Source organism: Exophiala aquamarina (genome assembly GCF_000709125.1).
Source record: "Exophiala aquamarina CBS 119918 chromosome Unknown aczIA-supercont1.2, whole genome shotgun sequence".
NCBI lineage: Eukaryota > Fungi > Ascomycota > Eurotiomycetes > Chaetothyriales > Herpotrichiellaceae > Exophiala > Exophiala aquamarina.
Genome location: NW_013550586.1, coordinates 2,184,439 through 2,205,310, shown reverse-complemented (window position 1 = coordinate 2,205,310; position 20,872 = coordinate 2,184,439). Strand labels below are relative to the sequence as shown.

Here is a 20,872-nt window from a genome sequence, read left to right as displayed (position 1 = left end):
CCCAATACTTGATAAAGCCGCGAACTCACTTCTGGACGCCATATAATGTTTGCTTATGGGAAGTAGTACCTTATAAAACTCCTATACATACTCTACCTCGGCAAAGATAGACAGTGGACAATGGGCAACCTGTCACCCTCCGTATAGCAAAGAGAACTTATTAATACTGTAGCAGTTTGCTCTGAACTAGGTCCCGTAGTGAACGACGTTGGACTCGCGAACGATATGTGCGCATGACTTATGGCTTATGTAGGATGAGCTGAGATTTACCTCCGTACATCTAGAGTTCAAGAGATAGATCGTGGTTACGGCGCTTTCTTCCGCCATCTGAGGTGTTATGTGGGTGGACTAACTGAAGCTAACTGTACTAAATCTAGAAATGAAGCGGAATTGACTCAACATTAAAGCTGATCTCTCCTCCTGAGTTTTTAGGAGCGCTATAATGTAAAGTTAAGATTCCATCCTCATTTGACTTGAGTTTAGCATGAGTCTAATTGGACGTACTAGTAATCCAACGGAACTACACCATATAGTTTCACCTTCGTCTTAAGAGGGGAGGCGGTCTCGGTGGGATATAGCTGGGTAAAGGGTTCACGAAAAGATAAAAATCAAACGGCCTTATGTCGTTGTGAGGACGAGGAAGGTGAGGTGGACTCTGGGTGCTGCAATGCTTGAATCTAAGGCCAGCCTTAGATTTGATTGCTGTGTACATATGTAGTCACAGTCAGCTAGCATGGAGGCCCCTCTCGACCCCACAACTAGAACCTTTCAAGAACTACACTTACCTAGGTTACTTACCAACTCCCCGTGACTTCATATTAAATTTTTCGGTGGCTAAGTAGGGAAATTATACGTAGAAACTAGTGGTTTCAGCTCAGTCCAGAGTCTAGACACTGGAACAGTCCAAATTGATCCAGATTGAATATGAGATCCTCACCTACTTCAATGGCTGCGTGATGTGGCGCTTGGTGTGTGGGCTGTTGTCCCATTCTCAATTCTCAATGAGTAATCCATCGGCAGATCCAAAGGCGTAAAGATAAAATGCAGTTATCTCTGTGCAATTAGCCATTCGAGCCCTGGGGTTTTCCGGGCAGCCTTGATTCTTCTTTTTAACATGGGGACGGACTTGAATTCTAGCAGCAATTACATGTTACTGGCCGTAACCGAGGTTTACTGAGCCCAGTTTGCCAGTGCTAGCGGTTCTGGCTAACAGAACCAGTGACCTCGGAAAGGGTGCATGACTCCAGTTGGAGAGTTAAGAGTTCCGGGGAAATCCCACTATCATTTTCTCCTGGCAAAGGCCTCCCTAATTCTCTCACGATCATGATAGCCTGACTCAGGTCAGTTGCCATCTCTAGTGCGGAGGAGAAGACCCATCTGGCCAGCGAAGTCGCGAATGAATGCGATCCATTTGGCGAGATCCATTTCTCTCAGACTCCACGTGGCGTTGAACCCCAAAGTGGATCATGGGAGCTATCGTCCGGTGATAAAAGTGGAAACATGGGGTAAGATCAGAGTAGCGAACTGGCTTTATTTGAATGTACAGTTGCAAACTTGCAATGCGACGCCTTTGACAGGACCTTGCCTCGAGACTGGAAGCACGGGAGTTGGGTACTACGAGTATATACAACCGCTCAAGGAATCAAACTCCTCTGTGTCCATCAGGCGCCCATTGCGTTGGTGCCACAAAAGCTGATGTGTTAGGCTTCAACATGATTTGATGTTTCTTGAATTTAAAGAAGGAACCCAAAAATCATCTGTCAACATGTTCTCATGTTTGGAACTTTGAAGCTCTCAGCCTCGAACGGAAAGCGCCCTCGGCGTGAAAGAGCAATCCCCCAGCACTTGGACCACATGTAGCACAGGGAACTAAGTGCCCCTTCGATCATCAAGGTAGGTCAAGGATGCACAGCAGCAAGAATGCCAATGCTTTTGAGTTCATCCAACTTGTTAGACCTTGTACTTGATATTATATTATGAGTTTTAACTGTACGGAGTATGCATGCATCACCCTTCCGGCAGTTGTTACTGAAGATATGCCGATATATGCAATGAAACAGGTTAGTTCAGAGGGTAAATTCCGATGAGCCTTGGCCAACCCCATGGGTACTCCGCAATTTTGATTTGGGGACGGCCAGACTTGCATGGAACAACATGTCAACCAAGAGCTTATCAAAGAGCTGACGCGGGGATGTTTCAAATGCGCAAAGATATATGATACCCTTTCCTGTCGGGCACATGGGCTAAACACTCTACCAAGATCCACCACTCTCCTCAATTGACTGACTCCACGGTGCTTCATCTTGTGCATATTGATCATTTGAGTTGACGTGTGAGTCGAACGCAAAGCTAAGATGGGCCTCGGCGTCCTCGAAGGTACCTATTCCATTCATCCGCGTTCACTTGGCTCTCAAAACACTCACTCCAAGTAGATTCCAAGCTCGACCATGTCCCCGGGACTGTGCTGCTAAATGACGAAGCAGCACATTCTGAAGCAATCACCCAAGGACTCAAACATGGTAAAGGACGCGATGGGAACATTGTCCTGTCTCCTCAGCCCAGCGAGGATCCCAATGACCCACTGAACTGGCCTCTGTGGAAGAAGGAAGTCGCCATCGCCATCCTTTGCTTCGGAGCAATGCTTAATGCTGGCACTAATGTATGTATGCCCTACGTTGTCTAGAGAGAACAGGACCTGTAACATGCATAGGGCCCATTTCTGAACGCGTCCTATTTCTCCATGTCACTGCAGCTCAACACAAGTATCAACACAGTAGTCCTAGCATCCGGCTACAATCTCCTAGCCGCTGGGTGTATCGGCCCATTTGGTAAGCTTTCATCTCGATTCTCTACATCTAGAGGCCAGGGCAATTTTAACAATGGCTCAGTTTCTGCCTTCAGTCGAAAATATGGAAAGCGCCCGGTCTATCTCGTCTCCACACTTTTCGACATCATCGGAACGGCGGTTGGCCAGGCCAAAATCGATTATAAGTACCTCCTAGCAGCTCGCATCATTCAAGGCTTCTCCACATCCGCTTTCGAATCCCTAATTGTGGCATCGGTTGGCGATATGTACTTCGTCCATGAACGAGGCCTCCGCATCGCAGTCATCAACTTCATTCTTAACTCGGCGTCCAGTCTAGCCTCCATTATTTGCGGGCAGGTCTTCCAGAGTCTCGGTTGGCTGTGGCTTTTCCACATGTTTCAAATCTTCCTAGTCTTCCAATTCGTCCTTATGTTCTTATTCTGTCCTGAGTCAACATACATTCGCGATGCTCGCTATGACACCGACGTTGTTGCAAACGAAAAACTAGATGAACTCGTGGTTATTGAGCAAGAGCATAAAGCGCAAGAGGGAGAACCAGGCCAAGGTTCGCACCAAGTCAATATCCCAAGGAAAAAGACATTCGTCCAAGAATTGGCTGTCTGGACGGGTGTTTACTCGGGCGATAGCATTTTCAAATTCCTCTTGGGCCCCTTCCTCACGTTGCTCAATCCTGCTGCTTGTTATGCCATCATTGCTTCGGGTCTTCTGACCAGCTGGTATGTATTCGCAAATTTAGATCAATTTGATTAACGACGCTAAAAACAATATAGGTATGTCGGTTCGGCCATCATATTGGCTGGTATCTTTTCTGGCCCTCCTTGGAACTTTGATGCAGCACAGATTGGTTATGTTGGTGCAGGCCCCTTTGTTGGAGGGCTTATCGGTTCCCTAGTTTGCGGATTCTTCGGTGATTCAGTCATCAAGATCATGACGAGGCGAAACAAGGGTGTTTAGTATGTTCATGTCATGTGTTTTCTTTTACAATAATCTATGCTAACTAGGGAAAAGTGAACCTGAGTTTCGACTTGTTTTCATGATTCCAGCCTGCTTCGCATGTGGGCTTGGAATGTTCTTGTTTGGCTATACTCTTGAAACCGGCGCTGCAGCCGAGCTTTGTGCTTTCCTACAGGGCGTGATGATGGTTGGCGTTCTAATCGGAGTTTTCGCAACCCTGTCCTACGGCCTAGACTCCTTCAGAAGCCAGAGCAGCGAAATTTTCGTCATGAACATGCTCTTCAAAGTAAGTGAAGCATCCCACCAATGAAGCTGTTAGGCAGTCGTCACTAACACATTTGATAGAATTTCATGTTTTACGGCCTTTCCAACTTCGCCAATCCTTGGGTGGCGAGCAAAGGTCCTGAACAAATCATGTTTGTCTTTGGTGGAACGTCAATCTTCTTGTCGTTGCTCGCTATCCCAGTCTACATGTATGGCAAGCGTCTACGAAGCTGGTGGACAAGACATGACCTCTTCGTGCTATTGAAGATGCAGACAACTGGTTCTGAGGGTGCAATGGGTTAAATCACTGCTGCAGCGCTCTTCTATGCGAGGAACCTGACAGATTCTCTGTGTTGAAAGACCTGTGGCTGTAAAGGGGGCTGAACTGATTTGCAGATATCCTTCGATCGCTTGATTTGGGAACTGTGATACTAGTAGCCCCAACAATGGGAATGGTTGTGATACTTGGCCGGTAGAAGTCGTAGGTCTAGCCAAATCTCCTTTCATTTATCTCAGATACTCTGAGATTGTGCCAGTGCATCACAGGTTTCTAGGTCCTTCCAAATAAGCAGAAAGCGACAGTGCATGGACAAGCGTTCTTCCATCAACTACACTTTTTATCTTCGTCAGCAACGTCCAACAACACCCTTCATTAGTTCATCATAATGACCCAGGTTTCAACTTCAGCCTTGAAGTCAGGGTTGTACAGCCAGCTCAGGTCAAACTCCTGTTTGGCAACCTCAGCACCGCCTGGAACTGGCATTCTCCTCAAGTCAATCTGCTTGTTCAATTCCAGCACCTTATTGATTCGATCCTGTCGGTATGACAGCCATGTCTTCAGGGCATCCTCAAGCTTGACTTTGCCCTTTCCTGCTTCTGCAAGGAGGAGAGCGAACATATATACGTCCTCAAAGGCCTGGTTGATACCTTGTCCAGCACTTGGTGGAATTGCGTGTGCAGCGTCGCCCATGATGATAACTCTTCCCTTCTCGGATGCCCATGTCTTGAGTGGCGGGATGATGTAGAAAGGCCAAACATTGATCTTATCGTGGGGAATGGACTTTGTTGCAGTAACGGCGACCTCACCGAACACTTCGGCATCGGCTTGGAGAAACTTAACCAAAGACTCCTTATCCGCCAAGAATTTCTCCCATCCCTCACGGTCCTGCTCTTCGATATGTCTCTGCCTCCCGAAAAACATTTCTGAAGCGTCTGCCTTTTGTGGCGCAATGACAAATGCACCTTTGTCCTTTGAGATGATGGTCAGCGGCTTGTCGATACGTCCGCCTTGGTAGACGACTTGGCTCGCGGGGACTGCTGCAGTAATGCCTGCCATCCCAACGAATTTTGGCTCAATGTCTGGGTAGATGTATTTCCGCACAGATGAGTGGATTCCATCTGCGCCAATGAGGAGCGACGCCTCCGATTTCTGGCCATCTGTAGATTCCCAGACAATGTGGTCGTCGGTTTCTTCGACGACTCGCAGATATTTGCGCCCGAACACGACCGGGATCTTCTTCGCAAGAACTTCGGAAAGAACGACGTCGATAAGTTCATGTCGATAAATGCGATTCCCCTGAAAGCCATACTTTTCTTTGCTGCCGAACTCGTAGGTCTCGATGAGTTCGCCATTGGATTTTAGAAACTCCAATAAGTCGAAGTTGTACCCCCTAGACTGCACCTTCTGGTACAAGCCGAGATCATTGAGGACTTTCAATGCATTTGGTGACAGCATGACAGCACCACCAATGTTGAGGGGTGAAGATCGTGATTCATACACTGTTGCATTGATCCCTTGCTGGTGCAAGGCCAAAGCAAGAGTGAGGCCAGATAGGCCAGCGCCTATAATTGCAACTTGTTTTGCCATGCTTGAGTATTGATTGCATATAGGTAGACCGATAATTTAAAGCCTACCTGCTCTCTGAATTTAGGTCGTATGAGTTCGCGCTAGAAGACGGTCTGCAATGTCGTAGGATTCGATGATGGAGAACGACTGTGTCGAGGACTCGTCGGTTTATATGTCCATTGAATAGACGTCCTGCTGCCACCGTCTCGCGTGTAGCTAGCCCTTTGTACTGGCTCGCCTGTCGCAAGGCTTGCCTAGCTGTGTGAGTTGTGGCGAGTTGTTCCCGAAGTACGTGGACTTTTCAGGCGTTCCATTGAGTGATGATGCATCTCGTAATTCAATACGCGGATTTAGTACTCGGTCCTCTGTCCTCGTAACAAACATCGTTTTAGCTCCCTTTCACTATCCCAAAGTAAGTAATGTCTAACTATCTCTATTGCCTGCTCCGCAGAATTTGACACCTACCCCTATCGATCTCTCCGCCAGAGTATACAAGGTAATGGTGGAGCTCTTGAAACGTATCTTGAGAGATCAAGTGTAATTGTGTGTACTCTGGTTCCCAGTCATGTCATCTTCACAGAGATAGGATGTCCAAGGCCAAGCAAACACTCTTGGCCCGTGAATCAGTTGCCAGATACCCCACTTCGAGGACTACGGTACCGCATCTAGTCACTCCAGTGAAGCACCGGTGTTGAGAACACAGACAGCTTCATCGATTTCGAACTTCTCGGAGCCAGAATACATTGTCGAATGCGCGCAGAAGGAGGGTGTTCCACAGGTTGATGTTGACGTAATCAGAGCATGTCGATGTCCAGACCGTCTTGGTTCTCTCGCCCATAGCCTCCCTACGAGTACGGGGACGAAAACTCGGACAAGCAGCGGTCGTGTCAGCAACTGGCCATTATGGGAGGTGCGCTCGATGCCGCTCATGCTGACAACGATGCTATGCTACAAACGGTCTGGTTGGCTTCAATTCTTAGTAATTGTGCATATGTGACGAACCAAATCGCGGGGAACGCATCTTTATGCACCCTAGAATTTAAGCAAACCCACCAAAGCAGAAAATTGCGGATTGCCGGAGCTGGCAAAAGGATGTGTGGGGCAAGTGGTTCAAGATAGACATAATTATCTCGAATCCGTCCGGAGAAGACAGCGTCTCATTTTAACCATCGAATTTCAACATTTGCGACGACTTGCGGACTTGCAGCGAAACCCCCAAAGGCGAATATACTCTCGACAGCTGTACGCTGTGCAGATATATCACAGAAATCACCCAAACAACTAGTGCCCATCCGTTATAATCATGGGTAAAACTCAAGATCGTCACATCCTCATCGTTGGGGCAGGGTCTATGGGCATCATCATGGGTTATATCCTCCAACTGTCAGGAGCTGAAGTGACATTTCTTGTCCGCCCGCATCGGGCGGAGGCATTGAGCCGACCTCAGAAGCTCTACTCCTACGACGACCACCAGCTCAAAACCTACACAGGCTATAAACTTATCACCAGTCCGTCAGAAATGCTTGGTGCAGGTTATGACTACGTCGTTATTACACTCGATGGTGCGGCCTTGAGAAACGAAGTTGGTCAGGCTCTGGTCAAAACAATCGGGGAAGCAGTACGAGGAACGACGACGAAGGTTATTGTCGGCACTGTATTCATAGATATTCGATCCTGGTTCCTCAAGGCAACTGGCCTGGAAAGTGAGCAAGTGGTTAGCGGTCAACTCGTCATTCACATCTATCCAACCAGTGCAGTGACATTGCCTGTCCACGCGCCTACAGACGAGAAGTTGCTCGCACAAGCAGATCAGGCTTATACCGATTGCCTTGGTCCTGGCATGACTCTCGGCGACGGTTCGCTAGCTGCGGCGAATGACTTTGCGCAGTTATGGAACGCCAGCGGGGTATCAACCTGCAACGTGGTATCTGAAGAACAATTCTCTTTGAATACATCTTCTTTGTTCCCAATATTGGCAGTATGCGAGCTTCTGGGTTGGTCAAGCTTCCAGAACCTTGACAGCACAGACCCGCTGTGGCGTCTTGCTGTTGCAGCTGTGAAGGAGATCCAGGGGCTTACCATACACGGAACAATAGGCCAGCAAGCGGCAGGATCTACTACTGACGCCGGAATCGCGCAGGTGTTTGCCGGAATCGAGAAAGTGATGCTTCCCATGGACTGGCAGTCCTTCAACCGCTATCATCACGGCGCCAAAGTCAATGCCCAGGATCGTGAGCTTCTTCGGGTTTGCATCACTATGGGGGAGGCTGATGGCAAGCCCGTGGCTGCAATTAAAGATCTTCTGCAGCGCGTTGAGCATCACGCATCACAAGCATGAGGTGCCATGTCTGATGCTAGATATTCGGAGCTTCGGATTTGGTCGCTCTTGTGTTGAACTCAAGACCGACGAAATGATGGGAGAGTATTCAAGACTTCAAGTTGTTAGGAGCGGTACGAGCACTGGCGTGTGGCTTAAAAGTGTTCAATGTAAATCATGATTCATCTCGAGGAATGCTTTGATATAACACTGATTCCTAGGACTGGAGAGACGTGGCTTCCAAACTTAAGCCTCACATTCTTATCCCAGCTGAAGATCTCGCCTTGAGAAACCACACAGTAGACAATAAAGGTATCTACTAAGACTATACTTCTAAAAAGCTAAATATGGAAAGGGTCAAACAAGTAGTCGACGAGTACAACTTCCAGGGTTAGTGACTGTTGGCGAAGTGTGCACCCGAATGCTGTATGGTTGTAAGCCCATCTTGAATACACATGTTTCGGAACACTATCTTTAGACAGTACCGGACTAACCATAAAGATAAGGTACACTAAACAGCATGATGGTATTCGCACCACGTAAAAACATACCACCAGACGAGATGATTAAGCACTTTAGTCGCCGACATATAACACTGGCATATTCGATATCCTGTTTCTAGCACCGAACCCGGGCCCAGAATGCTCGTTTTCGTTTTCGCACTTACAGCGGCGGGCTTAAATGACAGACTGTGTGAGATCCATGGACGCTCCGGAGCAGATCTTAGGGTCTAGTGCAAAGCTTGCTATACAAGGCTACAATTTGATTGGAGACAGAGGTGCTGGCCGACACTTAGCGCACAGGTACCATTTCGCATATATGTCGGCTTTACATATCCGAGAGCGAGATTGTCGGCCGAGCTGAGGTAGTAATCAGAAAGCGTGGAACTACCAGCCTTGTGGCGCTCCGTAGTGGCCTAGCAAGCGTTTTGCAAGACTTATATGGGGGGGAGCATTGCAGACCACGTCATTCGAATTTCAGGATAATCCTCAGAACAGACAGTTTGATGTTTCAGCAGAGAAGAATAAATATTCCATTCGAACCCTCGGTTTGCTGCAACCCCTGCAGCACAGCACTCAGCCATAACTTGAATTAGTATCCGCCTAAGACCAATCCAATACTCTCCTCTCAGCAATTTGAAGCTGAAATCCATCCAATATCGCACAATGAAAATGCTTCCACAAATACTCCTGATTGGCGCCACTGGCCGCACCGGCCGTTTGGTCCTAGACGAAGCGTTGAAGAGGGGCCACTCCGTTACAGTTTTGGTTCGGAACCCAAACAGTGACTTGCCCCAGCACCAGAATCTCACAATTGTCACTGGTGACCCGTGCAAAGCTTCGGACATTGGAAGTGCTCTCAGAGCCACCAAGTCATCCATTCCCATTGTAATTGTCAGCACTTTGGGGCAGACACGAACATCAGGAAATCCCTGGGCCGCAACGACATCTCCAGGTCGCTTCATGGAAACGTCAATTGAAGCAGTGATTTCAGGAGCGAAATCATCTGCTGAGCCAGCACGCATCCAGAAATTAGTTGTGATGTCCATGTTCGGGGCAGGAGACTCGTTCGACAATCTGAATTGTATGATGCAATGGATCATGAAATGCTCCAACATGTATCAAACCTGGGAAGACCACAATCTGGTGGACAAGGCTGTCAGGGCTGGAGGACTCCCGTTTGTCATGGTACGACCAGGAATGCTCAAGGACACCGATGCCATTCCGCTGAAATTTTACGGAAGTGATGGGAAGGGGTCCGGATTCATGCCCAGTGCCAGCATGAGAAGTGTCGCGGGTTTTCTGTTAGACGTGACAGTGGATGAAGCGTACGACTGGAAGACACCCGTGATAGCGAATTGATAGCACAGGCCTCGGTTTGATATTTGATGGCGTAGCTCAACGAGGGATGGGAAGGGTATCCCGCGACAATGGCGAGCATGATCGTACAAGCGTATAGAACAACAAAGAAAAATGAAGTGATTTGATAAGGACATCCTACACTGCAGCTTGTGTCCCCGGAAGATCGCTGTTTCATGTTCGCTTACCAAGGAGTCTCGTGCTTGAGAATAATACTTGTCTTGGTCCTTGCAGTGTAATTTAAAAACTGTGCGACAACGAACCTTACTTCAGTAATCGGCCAAAGTTGGTTGGATAGTACGACCACAGCCAAGGACCACGCACCAACTCATCATGTAGTATCGTATGTGTTATACGATGGAGTAGTGGCGAATTCACTTTTGCTCGAAGGCGCTGGAAGATGAGCCGTTGATGGTTGCTCGAAGTCGACTTTCAGTTTTGAAAGAGCTTTAGGATGGACTTGAATGTCTCTATGTTGCACAGTAGCAGTGCTTGGCGCTAATTAGTCATGCTCCACGCTGGTAAATATCCAAGTCGAGTAAAGTGAAAATGTCCTCCCAGAATGAAAAGTGTCGAGGAAAATACAACACGGCATCTAACGACCACAACAGAAAACAAAAGGCGCGCTCGGATGAGAGCTTTTCGTCTGGGACAGTGTTGTCGTCTTAGCGAGGGAAACAGCAATATCTAGATCTTCATTTGAAAACCAGAGATTTCCAGCAATGGCATTCCCACCCGCGAATCACCAACCAGAGGATCTCAGCGATACCTCGTCCGTGTCAGATCCTCTTGATACTCGTAATGACGAAGGTTGGGAAGATGTTGAGCAAGACGAGGAATCCATCACCGTTGTGTCTCTTTTTGACGATCGAACATTCCCCAATGCCAGGGATATGCTCGAATACTGCCGTGACAACCATGGATTTGATATCTGGAAATTAAGGCAAGGACTCGGTGACTACTGCTTCTGATCATATATTATTTCATCCTATCCTAATAATATTGGCGTCCAGACCTCGACTTCCTTGACTTGATCAGGCTTGTCAATTACGTTCGTTCATCCGCCAAGGCTAGCAATAATCAGCCCGATCTCTCGTCCAAATCATTATTTGAGGATGAGAAATATCTCAAACCAGTTCTTGAAGACGATGCCTTGCTCTTCAGCCTTGACGACGTGTTCGAGGATTCTGCAAGTGGGACTGGTGCAGCAACAGAAGTCGAGCGGCTGCGAGAGCAGCTTGCGTCGTTGCAGTCCCAGTTTACGGCATATCGGGAGCAGGTCCAGAACGCAATGCTGGACCGTTTCGAGGATCCAAATGCCGCCGTGGAATCAAGATTGAAATCGGCGACTGGACAGAATGCAGGCGAAAGCTCCAAACAAGAAGCATCAGAAAACATAGAGAAAGGATACTTCGAGTCCTACTCCTACAATGCGATTCATGAATCGATGATCAAGGACACAATTCGAACTGATGCTTATCGAGATTTCATTTATGATCACAAGGATCTTTTCAAAGATAAAATCGTCCTCGATGTCGGCTGCGGTACGGGGATTTTGAGCATGTTCTGCGCCAAAGCAGGCGCAAAATCTGTCATCGCAGTTGACAATTCTGCAATAATTGACAAGGCGCGTGAGAATGTGTTCTGCAATGGTTTGCAGGATAAGGTGAAGTGTTTGAGAGGCAAGATTGAAGAAGTTCAGCTCCCAGTTTCAAAGGTGGATATCATTATTAGTGAATGGATGGGCTATGGTCTGCTCTACGAGTCCATGTTTGATAGCGTGATCTATGCGAGGGATAGGTATCTCGCAGAAGATGGCCTTATGGTGCCATCTTATGCTGCTCTCAGAATTGCGCCTTTGGCAGACTCGGATCTCAAAGCTAGTCATATCGACTTCTGGCGCGATGTGTATGGATTCGACATGACGGCGATGCTGGAAAAAGCAAATGAAGAAGCCCTAATACGGGTTGTAGACGAGAAGGAACTTGCAGCCGAGAGTGTCGCGTTCCTGGAGCTTGATCTCCACTTCACTCAGGTTGGAGATCTGGTCTTCACAAAGCCTTTCAATGTGAAGTGGAAAGAAGGCTTCAAAAAGTTCGAAGGCTTTGTGGCTTGGTTTGACATCATATTTGGTACGTCCAACTCCCAGATTATCAAGCCAGGAACGACAGCAAAGGAAGCCAAGGATCAGGGCCTTGCAGCGTTTTCGACCGGTCCATACTCCAAAGCGACTCATTGGCAGCAGACGGTTTTCCTCATTGAGAACTCTCAGGATGAGCTGGTAGCTGGTGAAGAAGTCAGTGGGAATGTGACATATGTCAAGAAAGAGGGAAAAGAGCGCAGTCTTGATATTGAGATCTCATGGGCGAAAGGCAATGACAAGGTGAAAAAGCAGCTTTGGGTGCTGGATTGAAGCTTGATTTAAAGCATGCATAAGCCCATCTCTTGCCCGTAGAGATGGCATAGGAGTGGAGTAGACGATGATACAGTGAAAGTTGAGACTCCATGTTGATACAAATGTCACGCAGTCAACAGTCCTCCTGAAAGCGTCACATCGGCTACGCCCGTTAATCCCGCTCAACCCGCAAATTCGAATGGAAATGATTGAGACCGGCCCATCTCTCATTCTTCGCTAACCTGCTCCGGACCGTCCGCTTTTGGACCCCATTTGTACCAGGCCCATCTGCCGTAGGCGTATGTCTCGAGCGTGGCAATGATTCCAATTGTAGTGTAGACGATGACCTTCACTGTTGGTGAAGCACCAAGGTCGCGCATGCTGAACCGAGGAACTTCTCCTGGATCGGCGTTGGCATTGGCGCTTGATTTGCTTCTGGGATACCGAGTATCTCTGCTTTCTTTGCTCTGGCTGTCTGAATAATTTCTTTGTGATGTCCATACTGTTGGCACCGTCGATAGATGTGGACTCATACATGATCTTCGCAAGTTGTTAGAGAGTCTTGACCGACTTCTCAAGCTGGGGAATATTTGTTGCGTAGCCATGACTGAGAACTCCTATATCGCAGAGTTGTCACCGAGGGCAGAGTCAAATTATCGATTGGTCAGCGCTGTGCTCTCACATACATAGAGCGAAGGGCTTTGATGTTGATTGATTCTCAGACGAGAGGAAGTACGAATGGATTCGGACTAAGTGATGCGTAAGGAGGAGAAGCGCTTAGTGTCCCAGTAGTTGAAAACTGCGATCGAGTATTACCCGACGGGAAACCTATGCACCACCCCTTAGCATGCTAACTAGGATCAGGCTAGGTCTCTGGGCCTGAAATGAATTGATGACCATCCTTGACTTGTATCAGTCGGGGGTAGTTCTCTGGCATTGCCTCAATTAACCATCAGCATCGATGGCAGGAATGTGCATCAGTAACACAGAGATCTCGTTCAATCAACGCTTACAATTGGGCGAAAGGACGTCTTGTTGAGCCTGTTGAGCGTAATCGCGCGACGGGCAGCCCGGGCATGGAAAAATGGTGCTCGGGCACCCTTGATTGCTGAGTTATGATCGATGAGGGTCTCTCGATGCCAAAATCTAACTGAAGTTCAGAACAGCACCTCTCAGAAGAGATAGATGCCGTCGATGAGGCTTCTAAACGGAAAGGAATATAAGATCTTAGAGTATTAAAGTCACCATAGGTGTGAGCAATTAAAAGTCAACAATATATTATTATTCACCCAAATTTCTTTCGCAATCGACCATAGGATGTGGAGAACAGGGCTTCCCGTTCGCTCAGCCGTACTTAAGCCACATGCCGGTCAGTTAGTACTAAAGTGGGTGACCATTTGGGAATCCTGGCTGTTGATTGTTTTTTGGTATTTTTCACTTCCTTTAATAATCTAATTATCTGAGGTAAGGAATATATTAGAGAAAATACGAGATAGCTGCGACAAATATTTCTTATTTTTGTGTGGGTCGGTCGTAGGCTGAAACCTGTACAAAATGTAGATCTATAGAGACGAAAATTACTCGATTATTAACAGTCAGAGAAGGTCACTTCGGGAGGCGATCCCAATCATCTATTACTATAGTACTCTCATCGTCACTATGGAAGCCTAAGTATAGTTAAGGCACACTAATTAGGCGCAATCAAGTATTGATTGGGTTCGAGACAGTTTGGTCTTTCTTATCGAAGCCCTTTTCGTCCAACGGCCCCTCATCAGCTGTGATACTCCATACTGAACAACCTATCCCAATTCCTGGTATTTGAAGGTGGTTTCGCTGGCGACGGCGCTGGCGACAGACCAGCAATACCGGCACCAGAGTACCGCGCAGGGCTCGCAGATGGGGATTTGCGCTTCAACGGCGATCGGGATGAGGATCTTGAGGGAGACTGGACATTCGGTGTGAAATACGATGGACGTTTGTTCAACCCAGGTGACCCGGGGGGAGGGTTAATCACTGCAGGAGAGGTCTTAGGAGGTAGGATACTTCTCCATTGTCCACCAGCAGGCACTGTGGCATCAGCGGCCTATCGAGGAACATGATTCTCGTCAGCCATCTCTTCACCGCAGGGAGGGTATTTGTCGGTCCTTAAGGACCGAGCAGGAGATCGCGCCTCACCACTTCAAAGACATGGGCATCCTCTCTGTCTGTCTGACCTGTCTCAGAGGGCTGCCGTACCACGCTAGGTGGTAGGTTCATCCCTGTTGTTTTTGCTGCACCTGCAGCAAAAGACGACGATGGGGATCCCACTCCGTTGTCTTTGCTGATGCTATGGCTCCTGCGTACTGTGCTGCTATTTCCATCCCTTTCCGCATCTGTGTCACTAACAATAGGTGCTAAAGGGGTTTGTATATCCTTGCTACTACTTGCTTCGCCACGCTTGCGGGTAAGATCCATGCTCTTCTTGCTGCCTGAACTTGAGCGACGAGAGTCAAGACTCTTGGTCAATGTCTTCGTGACGAGCGTAGTATTGGCAGTTCCGGAACCAGAAGCTCCGATTTGCTTCTCACGCCCCATGTGTCCTTTCACCTCGACGTTGCTTGCTGAAACGGTGGACTTGCCCAACGATGGTGTTCCAGGAGCGCCGAGCTTCTCTTCAACCGCATCAATCAAGTACCATCTCAATCCATCGGAGAGTTCAAAGGGGTTTTCATCATCAGTGGAGCGCAAGGAGCCTGCATCACTCGCTTCAGCCATTGCAGAACCACGCATGGATCGGGACAAGTCAACCAGGCGGTCTTCGACTTTGGTAATGCGCGCAAGTAACCAGTCTCGGGCTTGAAGTTTATGTGCATCTTGCTCGCGAAGGAAGTAGTGAGGCGCACCAACATTGAAGGCAGCCCATGGCCGAGTTGCTTGATTGCGAGTTGGAAGGAAGAGAGCAAGGTCACCCTCCTTGAACGATCGGTAAGCAATTTTGTCGTGTGCTTCAGCCTGGAGTCGATGAGTCCGCTCACGGTAGCCTCGAGCGTCTTTTTGATATTTCTTGGCAAGTGTCTCAACATCTTTGTAACGCTTGGTGATTAGATCGATAGTCGTATCAACATCCAGGCGCTGCAAAGCTGTGACAAATGATTGGTATTTGTTATTCTCGTTTGCGACATCTGTATCAGACATCCAATATAACGTCTCCAAGTCGGATGGGTCAGAATAATGCTGTGGTGGCACAGAGCCTGAAATGGTTCTTCTCATGCTCGAAGATCCCTCAGCACCACTTATCATTGTACTTGATGCATTGACCTTGGAAGCCCTTTGAATGACCAGAGCATCATCTTGTCGAGAAACAGAATAGCCAAATTGCTCGAGCATGCGAATAATGCGATCATGGTGATGGAATAGACGTTCGGAGAGTTGTTTAGCTTTTTCACCACGTTTGTCATGGTGCTTCTTGAGCTTTTCTTGTCTTTCATTCAACGCGCTGAGGTCTTGCGTGAGATTCTCAACCTCGTATCTCAATTTCTGTATAGAACTTTCATCACTGGCCTTGCTTTCCATCAAATCAACAACTTTTTGTTCCTCTGATTGGAGCTGCTGTCTGAGAGCTCCCGAACCTGTCTCTCCAGCAGCAAATTTTTCCCGTAGACTATGCATCTCAGTGCGTTCTGAAGCAAGTTCGGAGCGTAATGCAGACACTTTACTTTTTTCTTGATCAAGGTTCTCCCTGGTCTCGCTCGCTCTTGTTTCTGCAGCCGACAATCGAGACGTCAACGACTTAATTTGATATTCACCTTGTATGACTTTCTCTTCTAGAGCCTTGTTCTCTGCAATTGCTAATTGCAAGGAGTCATCCAGCCCTCTGGCGTGGATGGCTGCTCCTTCAGACAGGATCTCAAGAGCATTAACAAGGCGACGCAAGTCTTCTGGAGCAGATCCTGCAGGTGAGAGATTTGAATGAACCACTTGCAAGATACCGACATACTCTTGCTGACGGTCCTCCATTGCTCGGATTTGATTTGCCAGTGTCAAATTTTGGCTTTGGGCAGTGGCTCGTTCTTCTTTGATTTGGTGTATCTGACGCTCGAGATTTGAAGCTTTGTCACGCTGTAGGGATATGTCCTTCTGAGCGCTTTCTAGCTTGCGCTGGGATTGAGCTTGCTCTTCAGCATTCCCTTTCTTGAGCTGTTCCAATTCATTTCGTAAGTCGGCGATATTTTCTTCTTGCATATTACGGAGATGGTCTCGGGACTCATTGAGACGATCGAGCTCATCCTCCGCTTCCTCCATTTTGACTTTCAATCTGTGGACTTCATCGTCCAAAAGCTGTCGTTCATCCTCAAACTCCTGCTTTTGGGCCTCGAAATTGGCCATCAGATCTCGCTTAATAGATTCGGCCTCCTGCATCTTATCTCTGCTCTCGGTGCTTGATCGGCGTTCAGCGTGCGCCTCATCTTGAAGCTTCTGAATATGACCTTCTAGTGATAGTATTTTCTGCACCAATAATTTGTCGTCTTGAGTATTCGACATCCTTCGCGTGGAAACTGACGATCTACGTGATAAATCGCTCGGTTGGTTATAAGGACTTGGTGAGGGAGCTTGCCGTTCAAAATCAGCCGCACTCCCAGGCACAAAGATTCCACTCGCTGGTCGACTAAGTTGACTTTGTCGATGGAGTAGATCTTCCAACTTACGAACCCGGCTATCGGAGGCCCTGAGTTTCTCTTCAAGCCGGCTTCTTTCGTCGTGCAGACTTCTGATCTCATCTCCATTCCGGAGAGCTGCGCTCTGTGAGAGGTCATGTATACTTCCATTTTTGAATGGTTTTGATCTTTGCTTGCGAACCACAGCGTCCAAATCCTTCAACCGCTGAGTGATAGCTTGCACTGTATCATCAATTCCCAAGGCGCGTAGATCATCAATCCAAGCGAAGATTTCATCGCGATTGACGAATGGCCAAGAGTTTCGTGGTGATGAAGTTTTCAAGTCAATCAGAGCATCTTTGGCGTTCAAATCATCGCTCAGAAAGTCGCTGTGAGCAGCAGTCCATTTCTTTCGACGTCGTTGTTCTTCCTCAGTTTGATGCAAAAGGTCATCATGAAGACCCTCGACTTCAACCCTCATCTTCTCTGTCCATTCGGACCTCCTCGTTGCCTCTATCAAGGTATCACCATAGACCAGAGGTAATTGAAAGATTCGGTTGAGAGCCTGCCAGTCATCATTAGCTGTAAAATCCAGATTGGTAATCTGGGGTTGCAATTCTTGAAGACGGGACTGAAGACGCGAGATATTCTGCAAGGTCAAGTACCAGCCAGCGGAAGCATTGTTTCTTGCGTCCGTTGTTGCCATCGATGCTTGAATAATTTCCTCCACCACACCCTGTAAGGCAGGGAGGAGTTCTCTGGTATGGACTGCAGCCTTCCTGGACACGGCTACGACAGACTTTTGATTATCCGGCATCTGCAGAACGTCGTCCATATCAGTGCGTATCCGTTTTGCTATGGTCTCTGCTTCTTCCAATAGACCATGGGTATCAATATCTGGTATTTGAGGATCTTGGGGTTGTGCTCGTTCTGCATCTTGTTCTAAAGCTGTAATGCTCGACTGTAACTCGCGAAGATTCTTCTCGAACTGGTTCGACGTTTGTTCCACTCTGGTAGCTGCACTCTGCAACCCATCACGATCGATCAAATCAAACAAAGTTCCAATAGGGGTATTGGCCCGAGTACTGTCTGGCTCAGCCGAACGACGGAGAATGCGAACAACGTCCTCTCTCACAGGTAGTTCTGCTAGAACGTCTGCACTGCCCTGCCAGTCTTTGAGCACCTCCCGATGCTCCTGAATGTAGCCTTCGGCCCATTGTTTGGTCTCCTCAAATTTTTGCTGTAGACCAATGATATGGGTTCTCAAATTATCAAGGGCGACCTTCATTGATCGGGCAATGACCGTCGCTTCATCAGCACAAACCTCGAGGTTCTCCACGCCGGCTCTTGCTATATCGAAAGCATCAGCAGCCCAGCCTTGTCTAGACTTGAACAGTTCATGCCATGCCCCGAGGCTGGTTTCGTCAGCAAGGGAGGAAGGAGGCTCCTGTAGGGTGTCAAGGTTCGGGTTCGTATTAGGCGGAGGATTGGAGTTAGGACCCAGAAACTCCTTATCGTAAACGAAGACTTCGGACTCGTTTGCCAGATTCTTGACAATTTTGCCTCTCGCAGTCATCAAAATCTGGCGGTTGACGGGAATGGCGGCAGCGGCCTCGATCCAGGACCGTAGTGCGTCCACGCGCGAGGAAGGATCATTGTATGGTAAGGCCGCACCGGTGTGAGAAATGTAAACTTGTAAAGCCATATCCCTTCTCTTTACCCCATGGACCACCCACTTATCCTGTCGAGACTCGATAGGGAATAGGTATTGGACGCAGCAACAGATTCAGGCTGGGGAATGAGTTATGGAGTCATGTCATGGCATGTATGGCAAATGGCATGTGCCGAAGGGTGGTGACTATGGCTGCAGCATGACCAGTGAACACCGTCACACTGAGAGACACTTGTGGCGCGTGCCTGATGGGAAGAGAAACAGGCATCCACTCCAGCCAATCACAAACGCGTGGGCGGCATCGGATAAACTTTCACCGGCCCGGGATAAAGAGAAACACCGATCCGGATCTTTCTCCTGATTGGTTTACTTTCACGTGACCCGATCACTTATCCCCCGCAATATCAGAGTAAATCCAACCAGATGCAACGTTGTCAGATATCTGCCAAAAGGGCGGAGAAGCGCGAGACTTTCCCTGGCATCTGAACCAAAATTCATCCGGGCTTCTTGTCATTGGGCGTGCATGTGGAACTCAGTATATTCGACGAAATTCATATAAAAACGAAGTAAGTCCCTGACTATCCCGGGATCCATTTCTCGTACGCCAACAACACTAACAAATCGACCGGCCGAGCGAATTCGTGGTAGAAGGGGCCTGTTGGAACACTTCATCGCCACCATCGCCATGAAGAACCCCAAATATCTCGAAAGGCCCACTTTCTCCTGGAAATGGCGAACATTAGAGGACTGGAATGCGGTTTCTGCATTCACCAAGGCCAACTATGTGAACATCGGAATGCTTGTCGTGTTCCTGTTTATAGCCATTCGGCAAGTCAAGGCCAAGCAGAAAGCAGCTGAGAAGTACGGTTATGAACATCGATTCATCAAACGCCCTGAATTTCCCCCAGTGGAGGAACAACTTGACTTCGAATGGGAGAAGACCGAGCCCATCAAGTTGAAACCATTCAAGCCGAAGTACCATTTGACCATGGGTGAGTTCTTCTCGTGCCGGGCGGGTTTGAACGCTTGGTTTTATCTATCCATTCCGGCTTTATATGTTGACTGCTTTCATGTTCTCGTTCACCTTAAGTGGAATCTGACTCTTCAGCCCTTGAGAACCTCAACCCGTCAGAACTGCTTCAGATGGACAAGAACTACCGTGATCGCATTACCTACCGGCGTGAAATTATGTCCAAGCACGGTACGCACGTGGTGGCGGTGAACGACGACTACATCATCCGGCCTGCTGTGGTCGAGCACTACGAATTTCTCATGGGCACTTACCTCCCACTCCGGTTCTCGAAGATGTTCAAACTGCACGAGACAGACTATGAGATGGGCAAGGCCTTCATGCTGGAGAATTTGGTGACAGGAGCAATCTTTCCCGCCAAGGTCTCCCCATCGACGCCGACTACAAGGCTGCTGGAGACATTAGGCCGCACCATCGACGAAGATATCCTGTTCCTCTCCTCCGACGAAGAAGAACCTACAACAACAAGCGAAAAATCAAACGGACCAAAAGACAAAGACAACGAAAAATACATCCTCCAAGCCTACGTCGTCTGCTGCCCTGCAGGCTTCGACCCGGCGGAAAAACTCGGAAAACGGCTCGCGGCAATCCACACGCCGGTGCCAGGCTACCAAGCCAAAATTGAAGGATCAATGGACCGCTTCTTCTCACGACTGGAAGTCGGCAAGTACGTGAAGCGGGTGAATTGGAGCGTGACGACGCATGGGGAGCTGTACGCGGCAGGGAAAGGCACGAACCACGCGCACGAAGGCGATATCGTCCAAGAAATGACAGACGAGGAGCTAGATGTGGACAAAACTTTCATGCGTTGTGAGCGCCAGACCTTGCATCGCTTGCCGAAGTCTAAGGGGCTGGTATTTGCTTTCAAAACTTATCTGTATCCGATCAGGGAGATTAAGGAGGACGGCCTAGGTGGGGAGCTCGCGACGGCGATTGACGGCCTGAAGGAGGGCAGTGTCCCCGGCATGCATTTCTACAAGAGAGGGACTGTTTGGGGCGAAGCTGTCAAGCGATATTTGAGAAGTTAGTATGGTAAGACTTGGGTATGATAACGGCAGGGTGTGAATTTTTGAA

At 48.3% G+C, this 20,872-nt stretch overlaps 8 protein-coding genes across 8 annotated transcripts; 5 read left to right on the top strand and 3 right to left on the bottom strand.

Moving 5' to 3' along the window:
• Positions 1–2,354: 2,354 nt before the first annotated feature.
• On the top strand, positions 2,355–4,348 carry A1O9_02615 (uncharacterized protein; the record flags this gene model as incomplete). The annotated part of the gene is made up of 7 exons (XM_013408186.1): positions 2,355–2,376; positions 2,433–2,659; positions 2,711–2,828; positions 2,889–3,543; positions 3,598–3,780; positions 3,836–4,067; positions 4,127–4,348. 7 exons carry the CDS (start codon positions 2,355–2,357, stop codon positions 4,346–4,348), a joined length of 1,659 nt encoding a protein of 552 aa, XP_013263640.1.
• A 349-nt stretch (positions 4,349–4,697) lies between these two features.
• Positions 4,698–5,912, bottom strand: A1O9_02614 (uncharacterized protein; the record flags this gene model as incomplete). Its single annotated transcript, XM_013408185.1, has 1 exon — positions 4,698–5,912. The coding sequence occupies one exon, from the start codon at positions 5,910–5,912 to the stop codon at positions 4,698–4,700; it is 1,215 nt and encodes a 404-aa protein (XP_013263639.1).
• Positions 5,913–7,194: 1,282 nt separating this feature from the next.
• Positions 7,195–8,229, top strand: A1O9_02613 (uncharacterized protein; the record flags this gene model as incomplete). The annotated part of the gene is made up of 1 exon (XM_013408184.1): positions 7,195–8,229. One exon carries the CDS (start codon positions 7,195–7,197, stop codon positions 8,227–8,229), a length of 1,035 nt encoding a protein of 344 aa, XP_013263638.1.
• A 1,151-nt stretch (positions 8,230–9,380) lies between these two features.
• On the top strand, positions 9,381–10,070 carry A1O9_02612 (uncharacterized protein; the record flags this gene model as incomplete). Its single annotated transcript, XM_013408183.1, has 1 exon — positions 9,381–10,070. One exon carries the CDS (start codon positions 9,381–9,383, stop codon positions 10,068–10,070), a length of 690 nt encoding a protein of 229 aa, XP_013263637.1.
• A 719-nt stretch (positions 10,071–10,789) lies between these two features.
• A1O9_02611 (protein arginine N-methyltransferase 3) lies at positions 10,790–12,480 on the top strand (the record flags this gene model as incomplete). Its single annotated transcript, XM_013408182.1, has 2 exons — positions 10,790–11,021; positions 11,081–12,480. The coding sequence occupies 2 exons, from the start codon at positions 10,790–10,792 to the stop codon at positions 12,478–12,480; spliced, it is 1,632 nt and encodes a 543-aa protein (XP_013263636.1).
• Positions 12,481–12,689: 209 nt separating this feature from the next.
• A1O9_02610 (uncharacterized protein) lies at positions 12,690–13,067 on the bottom strand (the record flags this gene model as incomplete). The annotated part of the gene is made up of 1 exon (XM_013408181.1): positions 12,690–13,067. One exon carries the CDS (start codon positions 13,065–13,067, stop codon positions 12,690–12,692), a length of 378 nt encoding a protein of 125 aa, XP_013263635.1.
• Positions 13,068–14,607: 1,540 nt separating this feature from the next.
• On the bottom strand, positions 14,608–18,801 carry A1O9_02608 (uncharacterized protein; the record flags this gene model as incomplete). The annotated part of the gene is made up of 1 exon (XM_013408180.1): positions 14,608–18,801. One exon carries the CDS (start codon positions 18,799–18,801, stop codon positions 14,608–14,610), a length of 4,194 nt encoding a protein of 1,397 aa, XP_013263634.1.
• Positions 18,802–19,453: 652 nt separating this feature from the next.
• A1O9_02607 (uncharacterized protein) lies at positions 19,454–20,826 on the top strand (the record flags this gene model as incomplete). The annotated part of the gene is made up of 2 exons (XM_013408179.1): positions 19,454–19,760; positions 19,877–20,826. 2 exons carry the CDS (start codon positions 19,454–19,456, stop codon positions 20,824–20,826), a joined length of 1,257 nt encoding a protein of 418 aa, XP_013263633.1.
• Between the last annotated feature and the right edge of the window lie 46 nt (positions 20,827–20,872).